The 23,873-nt window shown below is 37.4% G+C and overlaps 1 protein-coding gene and 1 long non-coding RNA gene across 6 annotated transcripts in view; one reads left to right on the forward strand and one right to left on the reverse strand.

Annotated features, from left to right (window-relative positions):
• The window catches only part of MDFIC (MyoD family inhibitor domain containing), a 157,044-nt gene that overhangs the window by 121,445 nt on the left and 11,726 nt on the right, over window positions 1-23,873 (forward strand). The window contains exon 5 of one of the 5 annotated variants that reach the window (XM_086396706.1): window positions 76-23,287. The exons of the other annotated variants lie outside the window; for them this stretch is intronic. Within the exon in view, the coding sequence (XP_086252832.1) occupies window positions 76-122 (47 nt within the window). The 3' untranslated portion in view covers window positions 123-23,287. Of the gene's footprint in view, window positions 1-75; window positions 23,288-23,873 lie in introns of those variants that run through there. 5 annotated transcript variants of the gene reach the window in all.
• The window catches only part of LOC147374286 (uncharacterized), a 394,034-nt gene continuing 382,672 nt past the window's right edge, over window positions 12,512-23,873 (reverse strand). The window contains exon 3 of the long non-coding RNA XR_015162600.1: window positions 12,512-12,594. This is a non-coding gene — a long non-coding RNA (uncharacterized LOC147374286). The remainder of the gene's footprint in view (window positions 12,595-23,873) is intronic.

A 23,873-nucleotide genomic window follows, 5' to 3' on the forward strand; every position in this document is an offset into this window, starting at 1 on the left:
AGATGTAAACTCATATTCACTAAGAATTATTTGATCAAGCAAATGTATGAAGAATGTTACTTTGACTCCAAACAGGAATTTTGGTAAAATGCAACTTCCCCAAAGGAAAGCCCAGGCTGTAACGGAAGCATTGGCAGCTGACATCCTGCTTTAATCTGGAGTGAACAGTCATAACTTTAAATATAGCTGCTATACTTCTTTTTAAACCACATTTAAAAATATGAATACCATGTTTTGGTGGAATATGATTGTATGTATTTTTTCAGTCCCTGATTCAGTATGTAAATCTCTGATTCTGAGATACCTGCTTGTATTTTTCAGTTTTCAAATAGGCAAAACTAAAGCAAAAATTTGGTAATTTTCATGCTCTTGACAGAGAAAGGGCTAGGTGAACTCTTGCTTGACTGGCTAGCATCTTCCAGTTACCAGTGCTGTCAAAGGCAGCGCCCCTCGCCCAGCTCTGCCTTGTTCCAAGCTCATGGTGGTCTGGCCTCTAGATCCTCCGTTAGAGGCACTGGGCAGTGTTCTCTGACCTCTCAAGAATTAGCAATTACCTCATTAATGAAATACTATGAAGCAGGAAAAGTTTTCCTTTATTATAACACAAGCCCATCTGATGGCATTGGGTTTATAACCTACAAACTCCTTTTATAAAAATGACTTGTGAATTTATGTTAAAAAGTCACTTTCCCTCAAGTTCAAGGTCCCAAATTTCTCTCAGCATATATGCATGTTCCTCTGCTCTTTCTCTTCTCCTTTTAGCAGTTCATTGGTATCAAAAACTCAAATCTTATACACACACACACACACACGTGTGTGTGTATATATATATTTTACATATATATAATACAAATATTTTCCTTATTCACTTTTCTATTTAAATTATCATGAAATTTTAAATAAAGGAAATTCTGGGGATGCTTCTGTGAAGTTGGCCATGCTTATTCATCGAGATAAATTGAGTTGTAAATAGGAAATTGTATCGAGAGTTACTAGTCATGAGTGGGAGAAAGGATATTACATTTTGGCTACAGGTGTCTCAAACTCAACTGAGGTAAAGTGTTAGGTTGATCAAATGATATGATAATAAATGGTCTGCATAGTTCCAGGTCAGTGACACTACTTTCCAAACTAATTAGATTGAAAAGGACATGATTGACACTTTAAAATGAGTTTGACATGTAAGCTGCATGGTCATCTCTGAAGCATAGGTAGGCTGTTAACTAAACTGGCTCTCTAAGGAGTTGGGAAGGCAATGCAATTTTCTTTAGAGGATCTTTGCTTCTAGGTGATTGGGTGAAATAATTGAATGCAATTGAAATCTACTTGTTTTATACATTTGACTTTTCCTACTGTGTTCCTAACCTCTAATTTTCCATCTGATATTTACTGATTTTAAAGAATGGTAATATTTGCATGGCAGTCCAACTTGAAATAGCTTATGGAGTTTTACATATTTTTGCCTATTTTTTAATACCATCTCTGAATTTATTTCTAATGGAAGAATGCAGCTTTGTAACTAACATATGAAGGAAGAGGAAAACCAATAGTACATAGTGAAGTGAAGTGAAGTCGCTCAGTCATGTCCAGCTCTTTGCGACCCCATGGACTGCAGCCTCCCAGGCTCCTCCATCCATGGGGTTTTCCAGGCAAGAGTGGGTTGCCATTCCTTCCCCAGGGAATAGTACATAAATGAAGTAAAATTCTGCCCTCCCTCCCTCTCTCTCCCTGCTTTTCCCCTCTCATGTTCCTCTTCCCCTCTTACCCACCCATCCTTATGGCTGCTGTGGATAAGGGTGGATAAAGGTGTGGATAAGGGAAGTTCCTTGTAATCCTTCTCTTATCACAAAATCTGTTCCATATTGGATTAGGGGAATGAGGAACAGCAAACACCAATGGAATTGTCTAAGTATATTTTACTATGTCCTGCCCACTTATTTCACTGCTTTGCTATACAATTTAACCTGATAGTACCTTTCTTTGTGATTACTTGAATTAAGATGAAAATTCCATTGTCCTAGTTCATATTTTCTCAAAGATAGACATTGTCCTGCTTTTTGCTGCTATTTAAGGTTATATCCTCAAATTTTGTTGTTTCTTCTGGCCTTCAGTTTTAAAGGTAAGTTTGTTCTCTGGGACTTTTCTTTTTTTTTTAAAGAAAATGCTTTGGTTAGAAACTGAAAAAGAAGTTTAGTTTCAGTTCCAAGATTCTGTGGTGCTTGCTTTATAGCAGAGCTGCTTTGTTCTCAGAGCAGGTCTTTTGGTGTATAAAATATGTGAATCATGGTAAGCTGAAATCTAATGTCTGTGGAATAAAACAATGGCAGAAATTTTTTTTAATTTAAAAAATTTAGTTCAGTATATTGACATATAATTGATTTACAGGGTTGTGTTAGTTTCAGGTGTATAGCAAAGAGATTCAGTTAAACATATACATATTCTTTTTTACATTTTTATCTATTATAGGATATTGTAAGATACTGAGTATAGTTCTGTGTGCTATTTTACCTGTTTTTATATAGTGTGCATATGTTAATCCCGATTTCCTAATTTATCCTTCCCCCACCTCCTTTCCACGTTCATAAGTTTGTTTTCAAAGTCTATGAGTCTATTTCTATTCTGTAAATAAAGTTAATTTCTATCATTTTCTGAGCTTCCACGTAATAAACAGTATCATGATATTTGTCTTTCTGACTGACTTCACATAGTATGAGAATCTCTAGGTCCATTTATGTTTCTGTGAATACCATAATTTCATTCTTTTATAGCATTATTTATTTTTTATTGTTGAGTAATAGTCCTTTGTATATATGTACAGCATCATCTTTATCCATTCATCTGTCAATAGACACTGAGGTTGCTTCCAAGTCTGGGCTACTGTAAAGAGTTTTTTTAAACAGTGACAGCATTTGGATTTCTGGAGGCCTATATGTGAGAACAGTAGGTCTTGAAGAGGCCTGATTTGTGATACTATTAAAAATGGATAGAAATTTAAAAAAAAAATTTAAGTTTACATTGTTAATGCCTATTCTTACAGCAAAATGAGCAAACAAGTAGCAAAATGGTATTTGCTGAAAACCACAAAAATACTTAACCTTGCCTGGTCTGGCAATGTGCTTTTTTTCTGGATAAACAGTGTTTGTGGTTATGATTTTTGTATTGCACATAAACAACAGTGATAACCAGAGAGGCATTTTTCTGGTTCAGATGATGAAATTAAATGTATAGCTATTTCATAGTGTTTCATTAAGGGCTGCTTTGACGACAGTTTGGGAAACACTGCTATGATGTGAGCCCATTGCTTATACAGAGGTAAGGATTGACTCAGCCTCACAATTGCATCAGTGAGTTGGTGACATCTTTTCATATGTCTTTAATGTGGATTATTTAAGGCTTCAGGACAAATAGACATGGGTTCCATCAGAGTTCTCTTTTTAAGCTATGTTGATTCAGTTACGAAGATTTGTACCATAGATTATTCTAATCTACGTAACTTTTCTACCTGCTTCATGCACATGAAGTCATTTAACACTCCCAACAGCACTGTAATTCTATGAACTGTATGTAATTATCTAGTTATAAATGAGGACACTAAGTGAATGCACCAAACTCAATTAGTGCATGAGAGAAATGAGATTCACACCTAGATCATTCTGGCTCCATGGTCTAGCCTCGACACCACTGTGTTAGGTTGCCTTAAAGTTCTCTGAAGAAAGGTAATTTACTGGCCTTTCCAGCATCACATGGGATGTTGATATCATCCCAGCTGTGGGTCAGGCAAGGATCTTGTGATTAGTATACATTTGCCTTCTTTAAACTCTTCCAACTAAAATTTTAAAAGCAATTTTCATACCTATGTTCTGTGTCCATTTTCCTTCCCTGCTAGACTGTAAGTTCCTGAAGAAGCTTGACTGGGTCTGAGTCGAAATGTTTTTCTTAAATTTACAGTCATGCCCAGTACAATAGCTTCATTGTTAACAAGTGATGCAATGTTTTATTCCAAACCACCTCCATGAAACTAGCACTGGAAAGTAAAATATGTGCTCATACTCATTTAAAATATGTTCTTTTAAAAAGTTCCTTTTATGCAATAGAGGAAAAAAAAAATACCCATGTGGGGAAATACTGTATATTTTATTTGAATATTATTAAATTAGTAGATTCCTACTTGTTTGTATAATTAAATATTCATACATACATTACTTCAATTTCTTGATTGCATCACCCAGGTAGAGATTTTTTAAGACATGTTTAAGATTCTTGACCTTTGAAATAATTATAGTATAATTTAGTATCATATAATATTCAAATTGCTAAGAGCTTTCATTAGACTCTAATATGATTTTTTCCTTATAGGAATAGTAAATCCTAACACATGTGTGCCAATGATGCTATTATGATTTTGTAAAAACTAAGTTTCAACAAAGATACTTTGAGGAGATTTTATACTTTTTAGTGATATTTGCTATTTAACATATTTCATAGTGGGCTTCTCTTGTGGCTCAAATGGTTAAAAAAAAAAAGAGAGAGAGAAATCTGCCTTCAGTGTAGGAAACCCAGGTTCAATCCCTGGTTTGGGAAGATTCCCCTGGAGAAGGACATGGCAACCCACTCCAGTACGTTGCCTGGAAAATACCACAGACAAAGGAGCCTGGCAGGCTACTGTCCATAGGGTTACAAAGAGTTGGATGTGACTAACACTTTTCACTTTCATACTGAAACATAGATTAAGTACTTACAGAGAAATTGCATATCTAGTCCCAGCAGTTCATTGAGTATAACTGTTGAACAAGAGTCAGGAGCATCATATGCATGGCAGTACTGAGGATCAGTCTTGTTTTAAATCAGAGAGGCCACATAGCCTAGTGGTCAGAGCACAAACTCTAGAGCCAGTCTGCTCAGTTCAAACATTGGCTTTACTAGTGGCCCATGATGTGTCCTTGAGTAGGTCACTTAACCTCTTTGTACCTCAGTGGCTTACTATAAAATAGGGATATAATTAGTCACCTATATCATAGGATGGTTGGAAGAGTGTTTGAGTTGATATTGCATTCAGTTTGAGTTATAACAGAGCCTGGCCTGGATGAAGTACTTGGATGCTGTTATCATCATTGTCATGAAGGAGCACACAGGGAAGGAAGGGTCAGCAGTGTCAGCTTTCTAGACAAGGTAATGCCTGGATGGAGACCTGAAGGTTAACAGAAGGAAAGGGAGTTGAAAGAGGCATTCAAAAAGACTGAAGGGGGCCTGTGAAATAAGGTGTTTTGTTCAGAGAACCATCAAGTACTTTGCTGCTGAGGAGTCAAATTAGGAGAGGTGAGACTGGAAGGGATCAGTCCATAGGCAGCCTGGGAAGCCCTGTTGTGCTAATGTAGCCAGATACTTATGATTTCTCTAAAGGGTATCATTTTATGCCCATTGCATATTTTTTTGAAACATTATATTTCTTTTCTCTCCATGATACAGAAATTCCATAGTTGCCATTATGTAAACCCAGAATACTGCTATATAGTAAGCATCTGTACTCTGATCACCTTTATGATCTTTTTGTAGTTTAGTAATGAACTATTACCATAGATAAAATGAGGAATTAGTTATAGACTTGGTGAATTGGGGATGCTAAGAAGTTCTTCAGGAAAGCTTTGGACATATATGGATGGACTTCAGCCCAGTCCTCTCCCATTTTACTGGTACCCTCTGCTTGTCTTTAAACTAGCCTCTTGACTTCTTACCTTTATGACTTTTCTCTGTCTTGTGTTTAGATTTTTCTTTCTCCCCTTTTCAGTGTATCTCCCCCTGCATCAGATCATGAGTAGGAGGAGGACAGCCATGACTCTGGGAGGCAGTCTGGGTGGGGTACACAGGCTTCAAAGGAGATGTACACAATTGAGCAGGTCAGTTTGAAAAGCCCACTAGGTGATTCAAATAGGTTCCACCCCCTCCTTCCTTGAGAATCACTGGTAAAAATATCTTTCCTTGACCTCACCACTTCCTCTTCTCTCCTTGCACTTGAAATTGTGCCTTCAACTGCAAGCACACACATTTAACGACATAGCTGACTGACTTTGCCACTTTTCCTTATATTTCTTATAACTTACTTCGCCTTCATGACCTCTCCATATTTTTTTCAGAACTCAAGCATCATCTCCTGATGCCCCAATTTTGGGCTGATTACTCTTCTTTTGGGTCCCCACAGTGTCTTCCAAATACAAAATGAGACTGGAGTTTAACTCTTTCTGCACTAAAATGTAATCTTACTGAAGGCAAAGACTTGGTTTTATCCATCTTTTAGCTTCAAGCACAGAGCCTGGTATGTGACTTATCATAACTATTTAGTAAATGATGAAGCAAGTAAGGGACATAAATTGGAGAACGCAGGCACTTACTCTTCAACATTTCACAGACGTCATAGTTGATATCTCAGAAATCGCTGCAATCCTCAAGGGAGATGAAATGGGGAGATTGAAGGGAGTGCAAATATTTGAGCTAAAAGAGGCCAAAAAAAAAAACTTCGAGAAGTACTAGTACTTTAGTGGAAGGATAATAATAGGACTTCATGATCTGACTATAACATTATAATCTGAGCCTCCAGAAACAAATTTTCTGTGACTTTGGCAAGATATATTGCTGTGTTCCTCAAAATACTTAATGTGCTAGGATGATGTTTTGTTTTGTTTTCTCAGGCACAGTGCCTTCCATTCCATGTCAGAATAATGGTGTGGGAGAAAGGTTTAGAATTCTGCTTTCTGATGCAATATTTGCCAGTCCATTGGAAAATAGGATTTTAATAATTTTCTTTTCTCACCCAGCAAGCTAATTGAAACGGTAATACAAAGAAGAGTGTGTGAATGTGTGTATGGAGAACAGGTATGATCAGCGTTGACTATGTCAAAGTATAAATTATTCTGTACATATAAATCATTGCTTATTTACTTGAAATATTAAGTCAACTGTTCTTTAAAAAATCATCTATCAAATTATAAGTGGTGTTACTTTAGGGCTGAAGGTAAATATTTAAATACACTTCCTTTTGAGTTTAGGAAAAGCACTTTGTAATATATGATCTGTAGTAAGTTATATCCATCCATTTAATGAAAGGCAAAGATTTTACAAGGTTCTAAAGTATATAATTTGAGATTTGAAACAAACACCTCAAAACTTCTTTTATACTAGTTGACACCTGAAAGAAGAGATAGACAGCTATCTACTGTGTGTGGACTCCACCTATGGTTGGTTTCGTACACAAGCTTAGACCACTGCTCTAAGAATTTGAATTAGCTTAGCACTGGCACCCCACTCCAGTACTCCTGCCTGGAAAATCCCATGGACGGAGGAGCCTGGTAGGCTGCAGTCCATGGGATCGCTAGGAGTCAGACGCAACTTCACTTTCACTTTCACTTTCATGCATTGGAGAAGGAAATGGCAACCCACTCCAGTGTTCTTGCCTGGAGAATCCCAGGGACGGGGAAACCAGGTGGGCTGCCGTCTCTGGGGTCGCACAGAGTCGGACACGACTGAAGCGACTTAGCAGCAGCAGCAGCACTCACACAGGAGGTGGGTGAGGAGCAAATAAAACAATGGAGATACAGATAGAGTGGCCGGGAAGCATTGGGGTGTGGGGTAGCTGAGTGAAGAGGCTATTTAGAAACCCAGCTTAGTGGAAAGAATAATAGGCTAAGTGGACAGAAGAACTGAATAACCTAATAACCTTATTAATATATCAGGGTTTTAATTTTTTCTTTGATGGTGAGTTTAGCTGTTACTGTTTCACCTAATGAAAACATCATCTAAGTGCAGCAGCCAGGCTTATCCTGGATTTCAGTCCATTTTCAACCTCAAGAGTCATGCCGTGTGTGGGCAGTGAAGGTTTTCTTTAGGGTTTCAGGATTGTATCGAGGAGTCCTGGCCCAGAACTAGAGTAGCAGTCAGATTAATGCATTTTAATCAGGATTGTCATTCATTGTCTAGTTCAGTTAGTTCAGAAAGGGAACTGAAATTTAGGAAATCATGAAGAATAGCTGAATATAGTTTGAGGCTGACCATGAGATGAATTGTAGACCTGTTCAGTTTCAAATAATGACATACAATCCAAGAACATTTGGAAATATATAACTGGAACTTCAGAGAAGGAGTTAAAAGCAAGCACACTAATTTCTATTAGTTCTCTTAGAGGAGATATTTGAAACCATGCATCTGGATGGGATTTCTTAAGTAGAGATTTAAGAGCAAAGGTCAGATGACTGAAAACTGAGTGACTCAGGGATCACTGGAGGCCAGCCAGCTTGGTGGAATGGGAGAGTGGGTTTAGCTTGAGCACTGGGGAGACAATGCCATAGAAAGTTCAGACTTGTCTCTAAAAGTGATGTCAGAGTGTGGCTATGGCACTGATAAGATAGCCTAAGGGAGAGGTCAGAAAGCAAAAAGAAGAGGAAGATGATCTGGCCAAGAGGAGTCCACAGGAAACTGGAGAGGGTGGTGTCCTGGATACCAGGGAATAAGTGCTTTGAGTCAAGGGAGAAGCTTGCACCAGCTATTGTGACACCTCAGTCGGATGAGAATTGAGATGATTCTATTGAATTTAACCGTGTGGATGTCATTTGGTGACCTAATTAAGAGCCATTTTTGTTTTTCTTTTTTTTTTTTTTTGCCATTTTTGTAGAGAAGTCAGAATGATACGGGTTGTAGAATGTGATAAAACACACTAATAACAATAGCTCTAGAAAGGCCAATGTCCAAAGAGGTTTTAAGATGGAAAAGATTTCTGTTTATATTTGGATGGAAAGGATCCAGGAGAGAGGGAAAGTTTGAAGATTTAAGAAGGTAATAATGATAACTTTATTGACAAGCCAGCATATCATTTAAATAAATGATATTTAGTGTTTAGATCTAGAGTTTGCATTATAGATCTAGAGTTCGGATTATGTAAATACACATCCATTATCAATGCATGAGAACTGAGCAACCAGAGAAGCATTTACTGAATTGTTAATGTAGGTGACTCCACTCTTTATGGGAGTATCATTGATAATTGCTTTCTAATCATGTCTTCATACCAATTTGGGCTTTCCTGGTGGCTCAGATGGTAAAGCATACGCCCACAATGTGGGAGACCCAGGTTCAATCCCTGGATTGGGAAGATCCCCTGGAAAAGGAAATGGCAACCCACTCCAGTATTCTTGCCTGGAAAATCCCATGGACAGAGGACCCTGGTTAGATGGCTACAGAGGCTACAGTCCATGGGGTTGCAAAGAGTCAGACACGACTGAGCGACTTCACTTTCTTTCACTTTCATACCAAGTTATCCCCTAAAAGTTACTCAAAAAGCATCTAACTCAAGTCCCCACTCCTCCTTCATTCCAAAAGTATTAATTGCATTTGAATGGAAGACACTGACCCAGCAGACATTTATGAATCTGAGTTCCAAATTCCTGATTTGTGTTTAGACCACAAGCTGATGGAAATTAATAGCTTCTTATAATTTAGATTGATAAGGCCCTTAATTGAATTTAATTGTAACTTTTACACATAGTATAGGACAGGAAATAAGACAGAACATAAACAAGTGAGTGAAAGTCGCCCAGTCATATCTGACTTGTTTGCAACCCCGTGGTCTATACAGTCCGTGGAATTCTCTAGGCCAGAATACTGGAGTGGGTAGCCTTTCCCTTTTCCAGGGGATCTTCCCAACCCAGGGATCGAACCCAGGTCTCCTGCAATGCAGGTAGATTCTTTCCCAACTGAGCTATCAGGGGAGCCCAAACAAGTAAACACACAGCTAAAGAGAAGAAAAGTGTGGGAAAGATGAGTAAAGAAATTACTGCAGAATCCAGTAGCTTAACTTTAAAATGTATTTAAAGTAAATTTGTGTTTTAATGTGGTCTGGTGGTGGTGATTTAGTTGCTATAAGTCATGTCAGGCTCTTTGTGACCCCAAGGACTGTACCCCGCCCCCCTCCCCCAGGCTCCTCTGTCCATGGGATTTCCCAGGCAAGAATACTGGAGTGGGTTGCCATTTCCTTCTCCAGGGGATCCTCCCAAAGAGGGATTGAACCTGGGTCTTCTGTATTGCAGGCAGATTCTTTACTGATTGACCCACTAGGGCGGACCTTAATGTGGTCTACTCTTCACTGAATTCCTATCACAAGCAAAAGCTCTAAAAGTTAAAATCAAAATTCCAACTTCTATAAATTAATTGTGATTGTCTCTTACACAGTGATCACTTTGGTTTGTGGGCTTTTTTCAGAATCTAACAACAGTTATGATTTGCAGGTTTCTAAGGTGGTAACAAACACCTGTTAGGTCTCTTATTATTCCTGAAGGTAACAAAAGACCCCAGATACCTTCAGATGTCTTATTCTAAAATGAAATATCTTTAAGAACTAAACAGTAAAGCAGGGCATAGATTATGGAGGGACCTAATGAACCATTTTAAGGATTTTGATTTTGGTTTGAGTGAGGTAGGAAGCCAGTGACAGGGTTTGAGCAGATGATGGACATGATCTGACTCACCATTTTTAAGCATCACCTGTCTGTCATGCTGAGTGTAGACTGTAGGTACACAGTGGCCAAAGGAGGGCCTGGGGGCCTGCTGTGGGACTCTTGCAGTAACTCAGCTGAGAGATGACAGGGTTGGATCAGAGTGGTAATAGTAAGATAGTGTTGTATATGGATGTATTTTGAAGGCAGAGTAAGGTTTATTGAAGGGTGCTATTTCAGTGTGAGAGAAAGACGAGGGTTAAGGATGACTCTAGGTTATTTGGTCCGAGCAGTTGAATGTATGGAGTTACCATTAATAGAGGTGGGAAGAACAGGGTTTAGTTTTGAACAATTTGAGATGCCCATTTTCTTTCCAAGTGGGACGGTGAAATAAGCAGTTGGGTAGAGGAGTTTGAAGGTGAGAGGAAAGATCTGCACTCTGAGATGTTTTGTGAGTCATCAAAGTACAGAATGTTCAGTGGATGGGATCTCCTGGGATTGTGGTTCTCAATCCCAGCACCTGGGTATCTGAAGTAAGACCTTCTGGACAAAGGGAGTACAATGTGAAATATCTCTCTGGGCACAGACCCCAGAGAACCTAACTCAAGTGAAGTGGGACCAAGGCCTCAGCATCCTTTAGAACAGGGGTCCCCAACCTCCAGGATCTAATGCCTAATAATCTGAGGTGGAAATGATGTAATAATAACAGAAATAAAGCACACAATAAATGTATCATGCTGGAATCATCCTGAAACCACCTCCCCACACACAGACCAGTCCATGGAAAAACTGTCCTCCACGAAACTGGTCTCTGGTGCCAAAAAGATTAGTGACCACTGCTATAGTTCTCCACAAGACTCTAACATGCATCAGGGTTAAGAGCTACTGCCCAGGAAGCAAAGTCGATTAGCGATGCAAGAACTGAGCTCTAGACCTGTTCAATAAGTCAGAAAATGAACAGACACTATGAAAAAAAATGGGATGAGTAGTCAATGATGGAGGAGGAAACAATAAAGACTGTGTTTCAAGTTGGAGGGAGTGGTCATGTGTCAAATAGCAACTGAGAAGGCCAGTGAGATGAATAAGTGACCATTGACATCGTCCTGTGATTATTGGTGACCTTCATACTTTTGGTGTGGGATGGGAACAAAAGTCTCACTGAAGTGGTAGAGAAAATTAAATATGGCACAGCTAGGCTACTCTCTTCAAGGGGTGTTCATAAAAGAGAATAGTAAAAAGGCTGTGAGCTAAAAAAATATTTTTAGAGATGGGGTACATTGAATTTTCTTGGTAATGAGCTGGTAGAGAAGTAGCTGGTGGATGTTGCAGGACAAGGATGTCCTTGAGTAGCTGAAGCAGAAGAGATCTATTAGAAGGCAGCCCATCTGTAGTTATTGATATATGTATCTATATCTCATCATCCTGCTCAGATTTTAGATCATTACCAGCAAGTGGCCAGCCATATTTTGAGATTATCTTTCACACTGCCTTCTTTGGTAGGTTCATACACTAAGCACTTGCTATTTATTTAACTGGTGATCTTTCAAATGACCAGTAGGATTTGACATGGTAGATTTACAGTTTTTCAAACTTTCCATCTATAACTGTTTCATCATTTGTAATGATGTAAAATATGCTAGAAGTTTCCATTCATTTTAGAAGAACTTTGAAAAAATTATCTCATAGTTACAATAATAGCACTAGACACTGCATAATACTACAGTTCTCAAAGGAAGAAATTTTTGGAAAGAGATACAGAATGTGCAGGATGTTTGGAATCTTCTGACGAAAACTGGTTGATGACTCATGAGTCTTGTAGTTTGTGAAGTATATACACAAGAAAAATATGATATTAATTTGCCTTCAAATATTTCAGGTGACTACAGTATAAAACTTTTATCTTAGATGCTCATGATAAATCAAAACATTGTTCTTATTTTTGTGTTTCACATTAGCCTAAGTTTTACCACCTTAACAAAAAGTATTTTTCACCTTTTAAAAAATTAGTTCCATTTTTTGAGGATAGAATATAATTATTTACCTCCTCTGACGAACTGAAGAAAATACTGGTGGATAATTTGTATCTCAATTCATGCCATGTAGTCCACCTATTGACAATCTAGAAGAGAAAATTCAAAAATTTAAGGCTAAATAGATTGTTCACATTCCTTTGTCTTTAAAACTATTTTGATAATAGTATATTTTATAGTATTATCTACAGATACTGTAGCTTATTGTTCTCTTTGGTGCTGTTATAATTTTTTTTTTCCTAGTGTTTTGTTACTAGGTTTTTTTCTTCAATTGCTTCCTTTGGGTGTGTGCCCCACCATACTCCCTCTACACTTGGAAGATCTAGTGTTTTATTAGCTAAATAGACACTCAAATGTTTATGAATCGAGAATTGTAATATTGGAGGGAAATTAATTTTGAACAAAGAATTTTTGAAAAAGGAGTCTTAAGGAACAGGAGCATGTCTAGAAGTATGTCTGTTTTGTGCACTCATCAGAGATGCTTCATCTTTAAAGATCTGGTTTGCAAGTCCAGAATTTTGATTGTCTCATTTTGGTTATTTCTCCAAAGCATACGTTCTATACCTCTGTCCACCTGTCTGTTGATCTTTCAACACCCTGCTGTCTTATTTCTTTTTCTTTCTTTCCCTCCTGACTCATTTTATTCCCTTTGCATGATTTCATTCAACAATTTATTGCAGTTTAGAGGAACTCAAATGGCAGTGATTCATGACATTTTGAATAATAATACTTTAATACTCTTTTCAGATAGTTTTATTCTTCTGTGAAGTCACTCAGTCGTATCCAACTCTTTGCGACCCCATGGACCGTAGCCTACCAGGCTTCTCCGTCCATGGGATTCTCCAGGCAAGAATACTGGAGTGGGTTACCATTTCCTTCTCTAGGGGCTCTTCCCGACCCAGGGATCGAACCCGGATCTCCCGCAGTGGAGGCAGACGCTTTAACCTCTAAGCCACCAGGGAAGCCTCTTAGTTTGTATGTTTGCAAGATATGACTCTAAAATTCTCTTAAAACCCAAGGCTTAACAACAATTTTTTTTCTAGGTTGAATTAGATTCGTTCAGTTGATTTCTTTCAGAGTATATAGTTACAGTGCTATTTGATTTTTTAAATTGCATTCTTAAATGACACTGCCTGAATCTTAAAACTAATTGAGGTAACACTGAAATACTAGTTTCTCTTAGAAGTTTTCTCAGTAATTTTTAATACTTACATATACTGTTTAACTATCATAGTTTTGAGGACCTTTTATATTTAATTTGTATAAACCTCAACTAGTATAGTATGAAATAGGATAGAGAGGAGCTCATGGTATAAAGTTCCCATATTTCTGAAAAAAACTTGTAAGATGAAAATTTTTTTTTTTTATAGAAAGTTTCAGTTGAATACACAAGGAAGCTATTTGAAAACTGTGTTTATGATCCTCCAGTTCATAAGTTTTTAGCTTTGGGAAGAACCCATGGTGTTGATGGGGGGCCGGTGGGGTGGGTAACCTTAATGTCAGTAACCTTTAAACTTTGAAGGAAATTCTAAATGTTACTTAATTATAGATGAAAGCAATAAACAAGTTTATGGTTATTACAGAAATCATGAAGTATTAGTTATGTTAATCATTACTTTAAAATCCTAGTACTTATCAGATCATCTCTAGGTCTTGTTTTTAATATGTTAAAAAAGAAGTACTTATAATATTAAAAGCTGAATTATAATAACTGTTTCAACATAACTGGTTTCCATTGAAATCATCGTATTTCATTTTACACATTTAAAAATATTATTTTGTGTCCATGACATTGCAAATAAATAAGAATCCCTGCCCTAGTGCCCTTTGCATCCTAAGCATTCTTTGTAGTATAAATTTCCTTTTTATACTACAAGTAACATACTTGTTTTGTATACTTACATTTCTGTGTGCATGTTGTATAAGACAGAGAACACATTTTTGTAAATAACTTTTTAATTTTTACTCATATTAAGATATATCCAAATTTCTACTTTAAAAATCATATTAAATACTAAATTCTTAAGTAACTGTTGTTTGTAGTTGTCTTTGTATTTTAGTGATATTCTTTTACCAAGGCATTGTCAGCAATACCAGGGCATGGAGAAAATTAACTCTGTGGTTTTTTTCTGCCACCGTTTTAGTGCTCTTAATGTAATGCTCCATAAATAGGTATGGGAGAAAACAGATGAAAGAATCAAAGTCAACAATCTGGTGGACAATGTGTTTCAGATTAATCTTCTGAAAGGATTTTAATTGATAGGTAGCATAGTGTGGCCTCAGGCCCCCCTCCCAGCACAGGTTCTTGATAACATGTAAGGTCTTCCCTACTACTTGTACACTTGACTGAAGGGAAAATGGACGGTGGTAGACATCTATCAAATGGATATAGGAACCAATTAGAAGAAAATAAAAGAATAATTAATAAACAGTTTGCTCAGGGAAACTAATCAAAGTTCCTATTTTGAAGGGGAAAATTCATACAAATAAATAGTAGGTGTCTCCTAAAGATTGAGAAATCCAAGAGTTTGGGGGAGATGTGCAGATAATTGAAAGAAAAGAGCAAAATGGACTTATATCCTATGACATATTAAACCTGCTTAAATTTCTACTCTGACTTCTCTTGGGAAATCAAATTGGAGAAACCAGACACACTTGGGGAATAACATCCCTATACATCACATATTTAAATTTGACACTAGAAGTTAAGTTTATTTTTTCTTAATAATTATGTTCGGTGAGGAATGCAGAAATTGCATTTGGAATGACAGAAGAGTAGTTACTGTAGAAAGAACTTTTCAACATCTGTAGTAGCTATCTACCATAGGAGGTGGCTTACTCTATGCGTTCTATAGAGTAGAGTGAAAGGAGAAGGAAAACCAAAAGGAAGCTTTGTCTCAGGGCGTGCAAATGAGCTTCAAGTCAACAGGTCTGTCATGTTCCCAGGCTTGTGGACTGAATTCTGTACAGCCGTCCTATTTTACCCTTTAACCTAGTGCCTTTGATTACTGTTGTTACTTTGTAATATAGTTAGAAATAAATATGAACATACTTGTTCTTGAACCCCAGTTGACCATTTTATAATTATATATATGAGTATATATGCAATGATATTTAATATATATACTAGTATTTTATATAAAATATAATTATATATATAAAATACAGACGTATATTTAATGTAATACTATATTATACAATGTAAATATAAAATATTTAAATATATTCTATTTATATATACTTGGAATATGTATATTTATTTATATTTGGATCTCTTGACAAATCTCCTAACTTCAGACTCTGTTATTCTCTCATACTTGCCTTTCAGAACCCCAAGTCTAGATTGTCTGTCATTTTACCTTCTCTCTGTACCAAGGAGCTGAGTAGTACTCACAAAGCCTTGATATCCATAAAGGCTGCTGTAAATACCCGGTGTGTCTTGGATCTCACCTTGATTCGCACATTGCCTCAGGTATCTGAATACAGCAGCAAACTGCAGAGCCAGCCTCTCCCACCTTCCACAGCGACTGTCTCATTTTGTTGCTACTCTTTCAACAAAGTTCTCTGAAACTTTCCCTCACTCTGCATGGGAAGAAGAGTCCGGCTGTGTTTCTACTCTCTTGTCAGTCTCCTCTGCTACTCACCTTACTCAGTCCTTTCCTTAAACGCTCTCGTTCCCTCACATCTCTACATCTCTTCTCTTTTCATTCTGGACGTTCTCCCTGGGCAACTTGATTTTATTCACTCTTAAGAATTACAGCCTCCAGCTCTTACCATCTCCCAAGCTCTAGATCAGTGTTTCAAGCCACCTCTTGGGCATCTCCCTTTGAGTGTTCTCAGAAGCAAACTACCTCTGTTTTTCCCTCAGTAAATGGCTCCAGAGCCAGGAAGTCACACTTGACTTTTCTTCTTGTTTAGGGTCTTATCAACGCCTTCTAATCTCACCTTCTTATTCCTCACAGTCATCCTGCTTGACCCCACTGACACCATATTACTACCACTGATGCTGTCCCTGCCTCTCCATTTCTGAAATGGAAAATTTAAGCTTTCTACCTGGTTTTCCTGCTCCAACAATAGACAGCGACTCTTATCTCTAAAACTATCATATTCTTGCCTCTGTTTCTTTACTTGGCCTCCCCACTACCTGGATCCACCTTTGCTTTCTCTTCACCTAACATGCCCTCTGACCATCTGCCCCTGGGACTTAGCCCAACTTAGACTCAACTTGTATTCAGCATCAGTTAACTTTCTGCTCTGCTTTGACTGCTTAACTTTGAATGCTCTGCTTAACACTGCTTTGTGTTAAGCCTAGCAGTGCCTTTGCTCCAGGCCAAGAAAAGACCCTGAGCTAGACTTTGGAATCTATTGTCTATAGATAATTGTACATTATATAATCATAGAAACTTAGTGCTTGAAAAGAATTTGGAGATCACTCCCGCCTCACTGTTTGTTTGCATATGGACACTGAGTGAAATACTTGTTCAAGGTCAGGTAACAGAACCTAATAGTGACAGTTAAGTCTGTCTTGCTAAGTCGCTTCAGTCGTGTCCGACTCTCTGTGACCCCGTTGACAGCAGCCCACCAGGCTACCCTGTCCCTGGGATTCTCCAGGCAAGAACACTGGAGTGGGTTGCCATTTCCTTCTCCAATGCATGAAAGTGAAAAGTCAAAGTGAAGTTGCTCAGTTGTGTCCGACTCTTAGCGACTCCATGGACTGCAGCCTATGGGATTTTCCAGGCAAGAGTACTGGAGTGGGGTGCCATTGCCTTCTCTGAAGTCTGTCTTAACTGACTGGAAAACAGGCTTTAATTTTCCAAATCCTAATAAACAGGATGATGCTTAGCTGTGCTACTCTTGAAGATAGCAAAGTAATTATAAAATGAAACATCTTTGCTTTTATGCCCCCAAGAAGGTCATTTCCTGTAGCTAGAAGCCTACTCAAAACCAAACATTCAAACAGCAACAACCACCACAGGCACTTAGAGCATTTCTTTTGGTAGTTCTGGCATTTACTGCCTGAACTGTCATAGTAGGAATGCGCTGTGGTGCAGGAAAACCTCAACTGGGGAGTGGCCTTGATGAGGTGCAGAGGATTAGGAAGCAACCAAGTACTGAAAAGAGAATTTTTATATTCTTTTGCACAATTTAAAGTATTACAAAAAGGCTACAGATTTTTTTTTTTTTAATTAGAAAACCAGGCTTATCTACTCTTGTCAATTAAAGAGTATTGCAAACAATGTGATCATAGATTTTTCTTGGCTCTGGAGTTGTTTGTATACTAAATTAAGGTAGAAGTATTTATACCTTATAATTTCAGTGTTCTGCTGCCCTGTTCATCTTTGACTTGTGTTGGTGTCTTAAAAAAAGAGAAAATCGGATGATATTGAGAGAGAACATGGGTGGAGAGAGCACACGATGTGGGAAGAGGAACAATGCCATCATTGATTCACAAATTAATTCCATAAATAACAGGATTTACCTCCTGTGCACAGCTTTGACATGTGCTTTGGTGTCTCATTTTGCCCTAACGTTTTGCTCGGCTTGTTCCCCTTCATCTTGCCTGCAGTGTCTGTTAGACTGCTGAGCCTCTTTGGTTGGGGCCTGGCTTCTCTGCCAGGGCCTGGGAGCACACCCTGGGCCTTCTCAAGTGAGGCTCGTCCTGCCTGTGTGAGGCCTGTGTGTCCTGCTGGGATGCTGCCCTGCCTCCATGGGGGCTGCAGGAACTGCTGGGGCCCCCCAGCCCCTCAGACTCCTGCTAAGGAACGCTCGGGTGGCTGAAGTGGTGTTGTGTCTGGTCCCAGTCCTGCGGATATTAGCAGCTTCCTCTTAGTGTGTTTGTTTACTCCCATGCTGCCACAAAAACCTCACATCACATGGCCAACCCTGGGGACTCTCGAATAGCCACTGATATTAGCCTACAAAATTCCAAATGGGGAGTACTGATTCCAGATGGTGACATAGACTATCCTAAACTCACCTCCTCCCAAACACATACCAAATATATAACTCAAGAAGATAAAAGTTCCTCTTTAAAAAGGACCTTGGAGACTTGAGGTTTGGAAGCTGAACAACTCCTAAACATTAGGCAAATGAGAAAAAAAACCTACATCAAAGCAATTAAGTGGAGCTGAGACAAAATCTTGGTATAGTGACCCACAGTCAGAGGAAACTCAAAACCTGGAGCTTCTCCCTGAGGGTAGGGGGTTTAAACCTCATATCGGAGACGTTTAACACCTGCAGAGAGATAAGTTCCCAAAACATATAAGGTTTGAAAAACCAATGATACTCTCCTTGCGTGAGATCCACACGGTTACAGTGACTGAAAAATAGCTCTTAAAGGGCTTGCTTGCTTTGACTCACCTGTCACCGGTGCAAAGACAACCAATTGAGAGGTGCCAGACAATATGTGAACGAGACCTATTTGCTTAACTTTAAATGTCAACCCGAGGGACAAGCATGTAATACACACACATCTAGGGCCTATTGAAGTTCTCTCTGAGGACAGAGGCTGGCGGGCACCATCTCTGTGTTCCCCTCCATCCAGTTCACTGGTATCTCCCATTAAGGGAACTTGTACCCTTCTCTGGGGCTTTTCCTGGTGGCTCAGATGGTAAAGAATCCGCCTGCAATGTTGGAAAACCAGGTTCAAACCCTGATATGGGAAGATCCCCTGGAGAAGGGAATGGCTACCCACTCCAATATTCTTGCCTGGAGAATTCCATGGACAGAGGAGCCTGGTGGAGTATAGTCTGTGGGGTCACAAAGAGTTGGACATGACTGAATACCTTGATTCTTATGCGTGCTCCCCAGAGTTATCTGTATATCACCTGCCTCTGATAGCCACTGGGACTCCTACAGCGTACTACCTCACGCCAGTCAGAATGACCCTCCTTAAAAAGTCTACAAATGCTGGAGAGTGTGGAGAGAAAAAGGAACCCACCCGCCTATACTGTTGGTGGGAATGTAAATTGGTGCAGCCACTATGGAAAACAATATGGAGGTCCTCAAAGAAACTAAAAGTTGAGTTGCCATATGATCCAACAATCCCACTCCTGGGCATATACCCAGACAAGACTAATTTGAAAAGATTACTTGCATTCCTGTGTTCATGGCAGCATTATTTACAGTAGCCAAGACATGGAAATAACCTAAATGTCCATCAGCAGAAGATATGGTACATATATTCAATGGAATACTACTCAGCCATAAAAAAGAATGAAGTAATGCCATTTGCAGCAACATGGATGGCCCTAGAGATCATCATACTAAATGAAGCCAGAGAGACAAATACTATATCACTTACATGTAGAATTCAGAATTCTGTACAAATAAACACATCTATGAAACAAAAACAGACTCACAGACATAGAGAACAGACTTGTGGTTTTCAGGGGGTGAGGTGAGGTAGGAAAGAAAAGGAATGGGAGTTTGAGGTTAGCAGAGGCAATCTTACATATAAGATGAACAATGAGGTCCTATTGTATAGCACAGGGAACTATATCCAAAATCCTGTGACAAACCATAATGGAAAAGAATATGAAAAATTATATATATAATATATATATGTATAGTTGTATAACTGAATCTCTTTGCTGTACACAAATTAATGCATTGTAAATCAACTATCTATATATATATATAAAAATTGGAATATTCATAAATGTGCAATGATTAGACAACATGCTATTGAATAACCAGTGAGTCAAAGAAGAAATCAAAAGAGAAATAAACTACCTTGAGACAAATGAAATGGAAATACAACATATCAAAATTTATGGGACAAAGCAAAAGCAGTTCTATGTGGAAAGTATATACTAATAAATGCCTACCTCAAGAAATAAGAAAAATCTCAAACAGCTTAATTTATACTGCAAGGAACTAGAAAAATAAGAACAAAGTCTAAAGTTAGTAGAAGGAAGAAAACTACAAAAATCAGAGTGGAAATAAGTGAAATAGATAGACTCACCAAGAGAGATGACTCAGAATCAGAAAAGTAAACATAAATGATACCATATAAAGGAACATAGGATCCTATGAACAATTATATTCCAAAAAATAGACAACTTGGATAAATTTCTAGAAATATGCAGCTTATTGAGTCAAGAAGAAGTAGAAAATGCAAAAAGACCTATTTTGGGGAAGGAGATAGAATCAGTAATGAAAATTAAAAAAAAAAAAAATCCTTCCAATAAACAAAAGTTAGAACCAGATGGCTTTATTGGTGAATTCTTCCAAAATTTTAAGGAAGAATGAATACCAGTCCTTCTCAAACTCTTCCAGAAAATAGAAGAGGAGGGAATACTTGCACATTTTTATGAGACCAGCATTACTCTGATACCAAAAATAAACAAAGACACCAAAAAAAAAAAAAAAAAATTACAGGACACTATCCTTGATGAACAAAGATGCAAATATCCTCAACCAAACAATGGCTAACTGAATTCAATACATCAAAAGGATCTTACACCACGATCAACTGGGGTTTATTCCAGGGATACAAGTATGTGATTCAGCATCCACAAATCAATCAGTGTGATACACCACATTAACAAAATGGAGGATAAAAATCATGATCATCTCAATAGATGTAGAAAAAACATTGGACAAAATTCAACATCCTTTGTGATGAAAATTCTCAAAAAAGTAGGCATAGAGGGAGCATACCTAAATATAATACAGGCCATATATGATATGCCCACCACTAACACATTCAACAGTAAAAGCTGAAAGGGTTTCTTCTGGGACTGGGAACAAAACAAGGATGCCTATTCTCACCACTTTTATTCAGCATAGTACTGGAAGCCCTAGACAGAGGAATTAGGCAAGAAAAAGTAGACATTCAATTTAAAAAGAAGTATAAATGCCTCTGTTTGCAGATGACATGATCTTATGGATATATGGAAAACCATGTATAGACACTTCCAAAAACTATTAGATCTAATCATTGAAGTCAATGAAGTTGTTGTATCCAGTATTAATATTAAAAAGTTTGTCCCATTTCTGTACACTAATAATAATCTATCAAACTTAAAATAATCCCATTTATAACTACATCAAAATGAATACCCAGGAATAAATTTAACCAAAGAAATGAAAGACCTCTATACTGAACACTATAAGACATTGATGAAAGGAATTGAAGAAAAATAAATGGGAAGATACTTGTGCTTATGGATTAGAAAAATTAATAATATTAAAATGTCCATACTATCCAAAGCAATATACAGATTTGGTGCAATCCCTGTCAAAATACCAATGGCATTTTCCACAGAAATAGAACAAGCAATTTTGAAATTTGTATGGAACTACAAAAGATCCAGAATAGTCAAAGCAATCTTAAGAAAGGAACAAAACCAAGAAATCATGTGGTCTGATTTTGACTATGATACAAAATTATAATAAAAAGCAGTATGGTATTGGCATAAAAACAGGCACATTAACTGATGAAACAGAAGCGCGAGCTCAGAAATAAGCCCACAGATATATGGTCCGTTAATATGACAGAGGAGGTAAGAATATACAACAGGGGAAGGACAGACACTAATAAATGATGCTGTGAAAACTGGATAGCCACATTCAAAAGAATGACACTGGTTATATCAAAAGACATAACCACTATCTTATACTATAGACAAAAATTATTATAAGACTGAAGACTTGAATTTAATGCCTGAAACTATAAAACTCCTAGAATAAAGCATAGGTAGTCAGATCCTTGACACAGGTCTTGGTGATGACTTTTTAGATTTGATCCAAAAATCAAAGGTGTTGCATTTAAAGCAAAAATAAACAAGTAAGGGTACTTCAGACTAAAAAGTTTATTCAAGACGAAACCAGCGACAAAATGAAAAGGCAGTCTACTAAATGGGAGAAAGTATATGCAAATTTGGATTAATATCCAAAATATATAAATAATTCCTATAGCTCAATAGCAAAGAAACAATATGATTTAAAAACTACAATGAGATATCACTTCACACCCATTAGAATGGCTGTTTTCTAAAAGACAAGAAATAAGAGTTGGTAAGATTGTGGAGAAAAGGGAAGCTTGTGCACTATAGAAGAGAATGTAAATTAGTAGTCACTACAGAAAATAGTATGGAGTTTTCTCAACATAGAGTGACCATGCGATCCAGCAATTCCACTTCCAGGTATTCATCTAAAGAAAATAAAAACACGAATTCGAAAACATACCCCAGTGTTCATTGCAGCATTATCTACAATAGCCAAGATATGGAAATAGCCTTAAGTGTCCACTGATTGATCAATTGTTAAAGAAAATACGGTGTATATTATACCATGGAATATTATTTAGCCATTAAAAAGAAGGAAATCTTGCCATTTGCAACAACATGGATGGGCCTTCAGAGCATTATGCTAAATGAAATAAATCAGACAAAGACGAAATATCATTATGGTCTTATATGTGGCATCTTAACAACAGCTATAGATGAAAAGACCAGGTTGCTGGTGGCCAGAGCCTGGAGGTAGGGAGGGGGGCGGTGGACAAAATGGTTACAGGGTGTCGAAAGCTATAAATTTCCCACTATAAAATAAAGAAGTTGTGTGGATTGACTATAATCAATAATACTGTATTACATATTTGAAAGTTTCTCTGAAAGAAAAAATATGTGTAATTATATACGATGATGGATTTTACTGAGACACACTATGGTGATCATTTTGCAGCATATACAAATATGGAATCATTATACTGTATACCTGGAACTAATATACTATATGTAAATTATACATCAATAAAAATGAATAAATAGAATCCCATATGGCAAAAGTGTTATTTTACTGTTTACTATTTATAGTATTATCACCATTATCACCTTTTATAAGATAACCCAAGTAGGATACCCACATGGCTTAAAAAAAATGCTGATTCTTTTTCATTATATACCTTGGCACAATATTTAAACAAGCACAAATCAGAAAATGTGAGGCTGAAAGGTAAATTGTAAAATAAACACAGTGGCAAAAATTAAAAATGAGAAAATATTAAGCTTTTGGGAGAGATTTCTTACATCATTTTTATACAAATACATATTTTCTTATACTTATTTTTTGTCCTAAACATAGATAATATTGTGACCAACTTTAGCAGACTGTTTATGTAGTGATTCTTTCTAGGAAAATGCTTTTAAGATCTAAAGTAGATTTTGTTATCCAAAAGTTAAAGTCAACCTTCCTATTAATTAAACTTTTTGGATTAGAGATATTTCAGCTGGCCAACTAATAAAGTCAGCACTGAGTAGGTTCAAGTATGGTTTTACTGTCTTTGCTTTCTAGCTTCCTGAGAAAATAAATGGATAATAGTTTAAATATGGGAAAAGATTATTATTTTTAAATCTCCTGCTGT

Source organism: Bos grunniens, chromosome 4 (assembly GCF_055505025.1).
Source record: "Bos grunniens cultivar Pamir isolate PY7600 chromosome 4, Bosgru_T2T1.0, whole genome shotgun sequence".
NCBI lineage: Eukaryota > Metazoa > Chordata > Mammalia > Artiodactyla > Bovidae > Bos > Bos grunniens.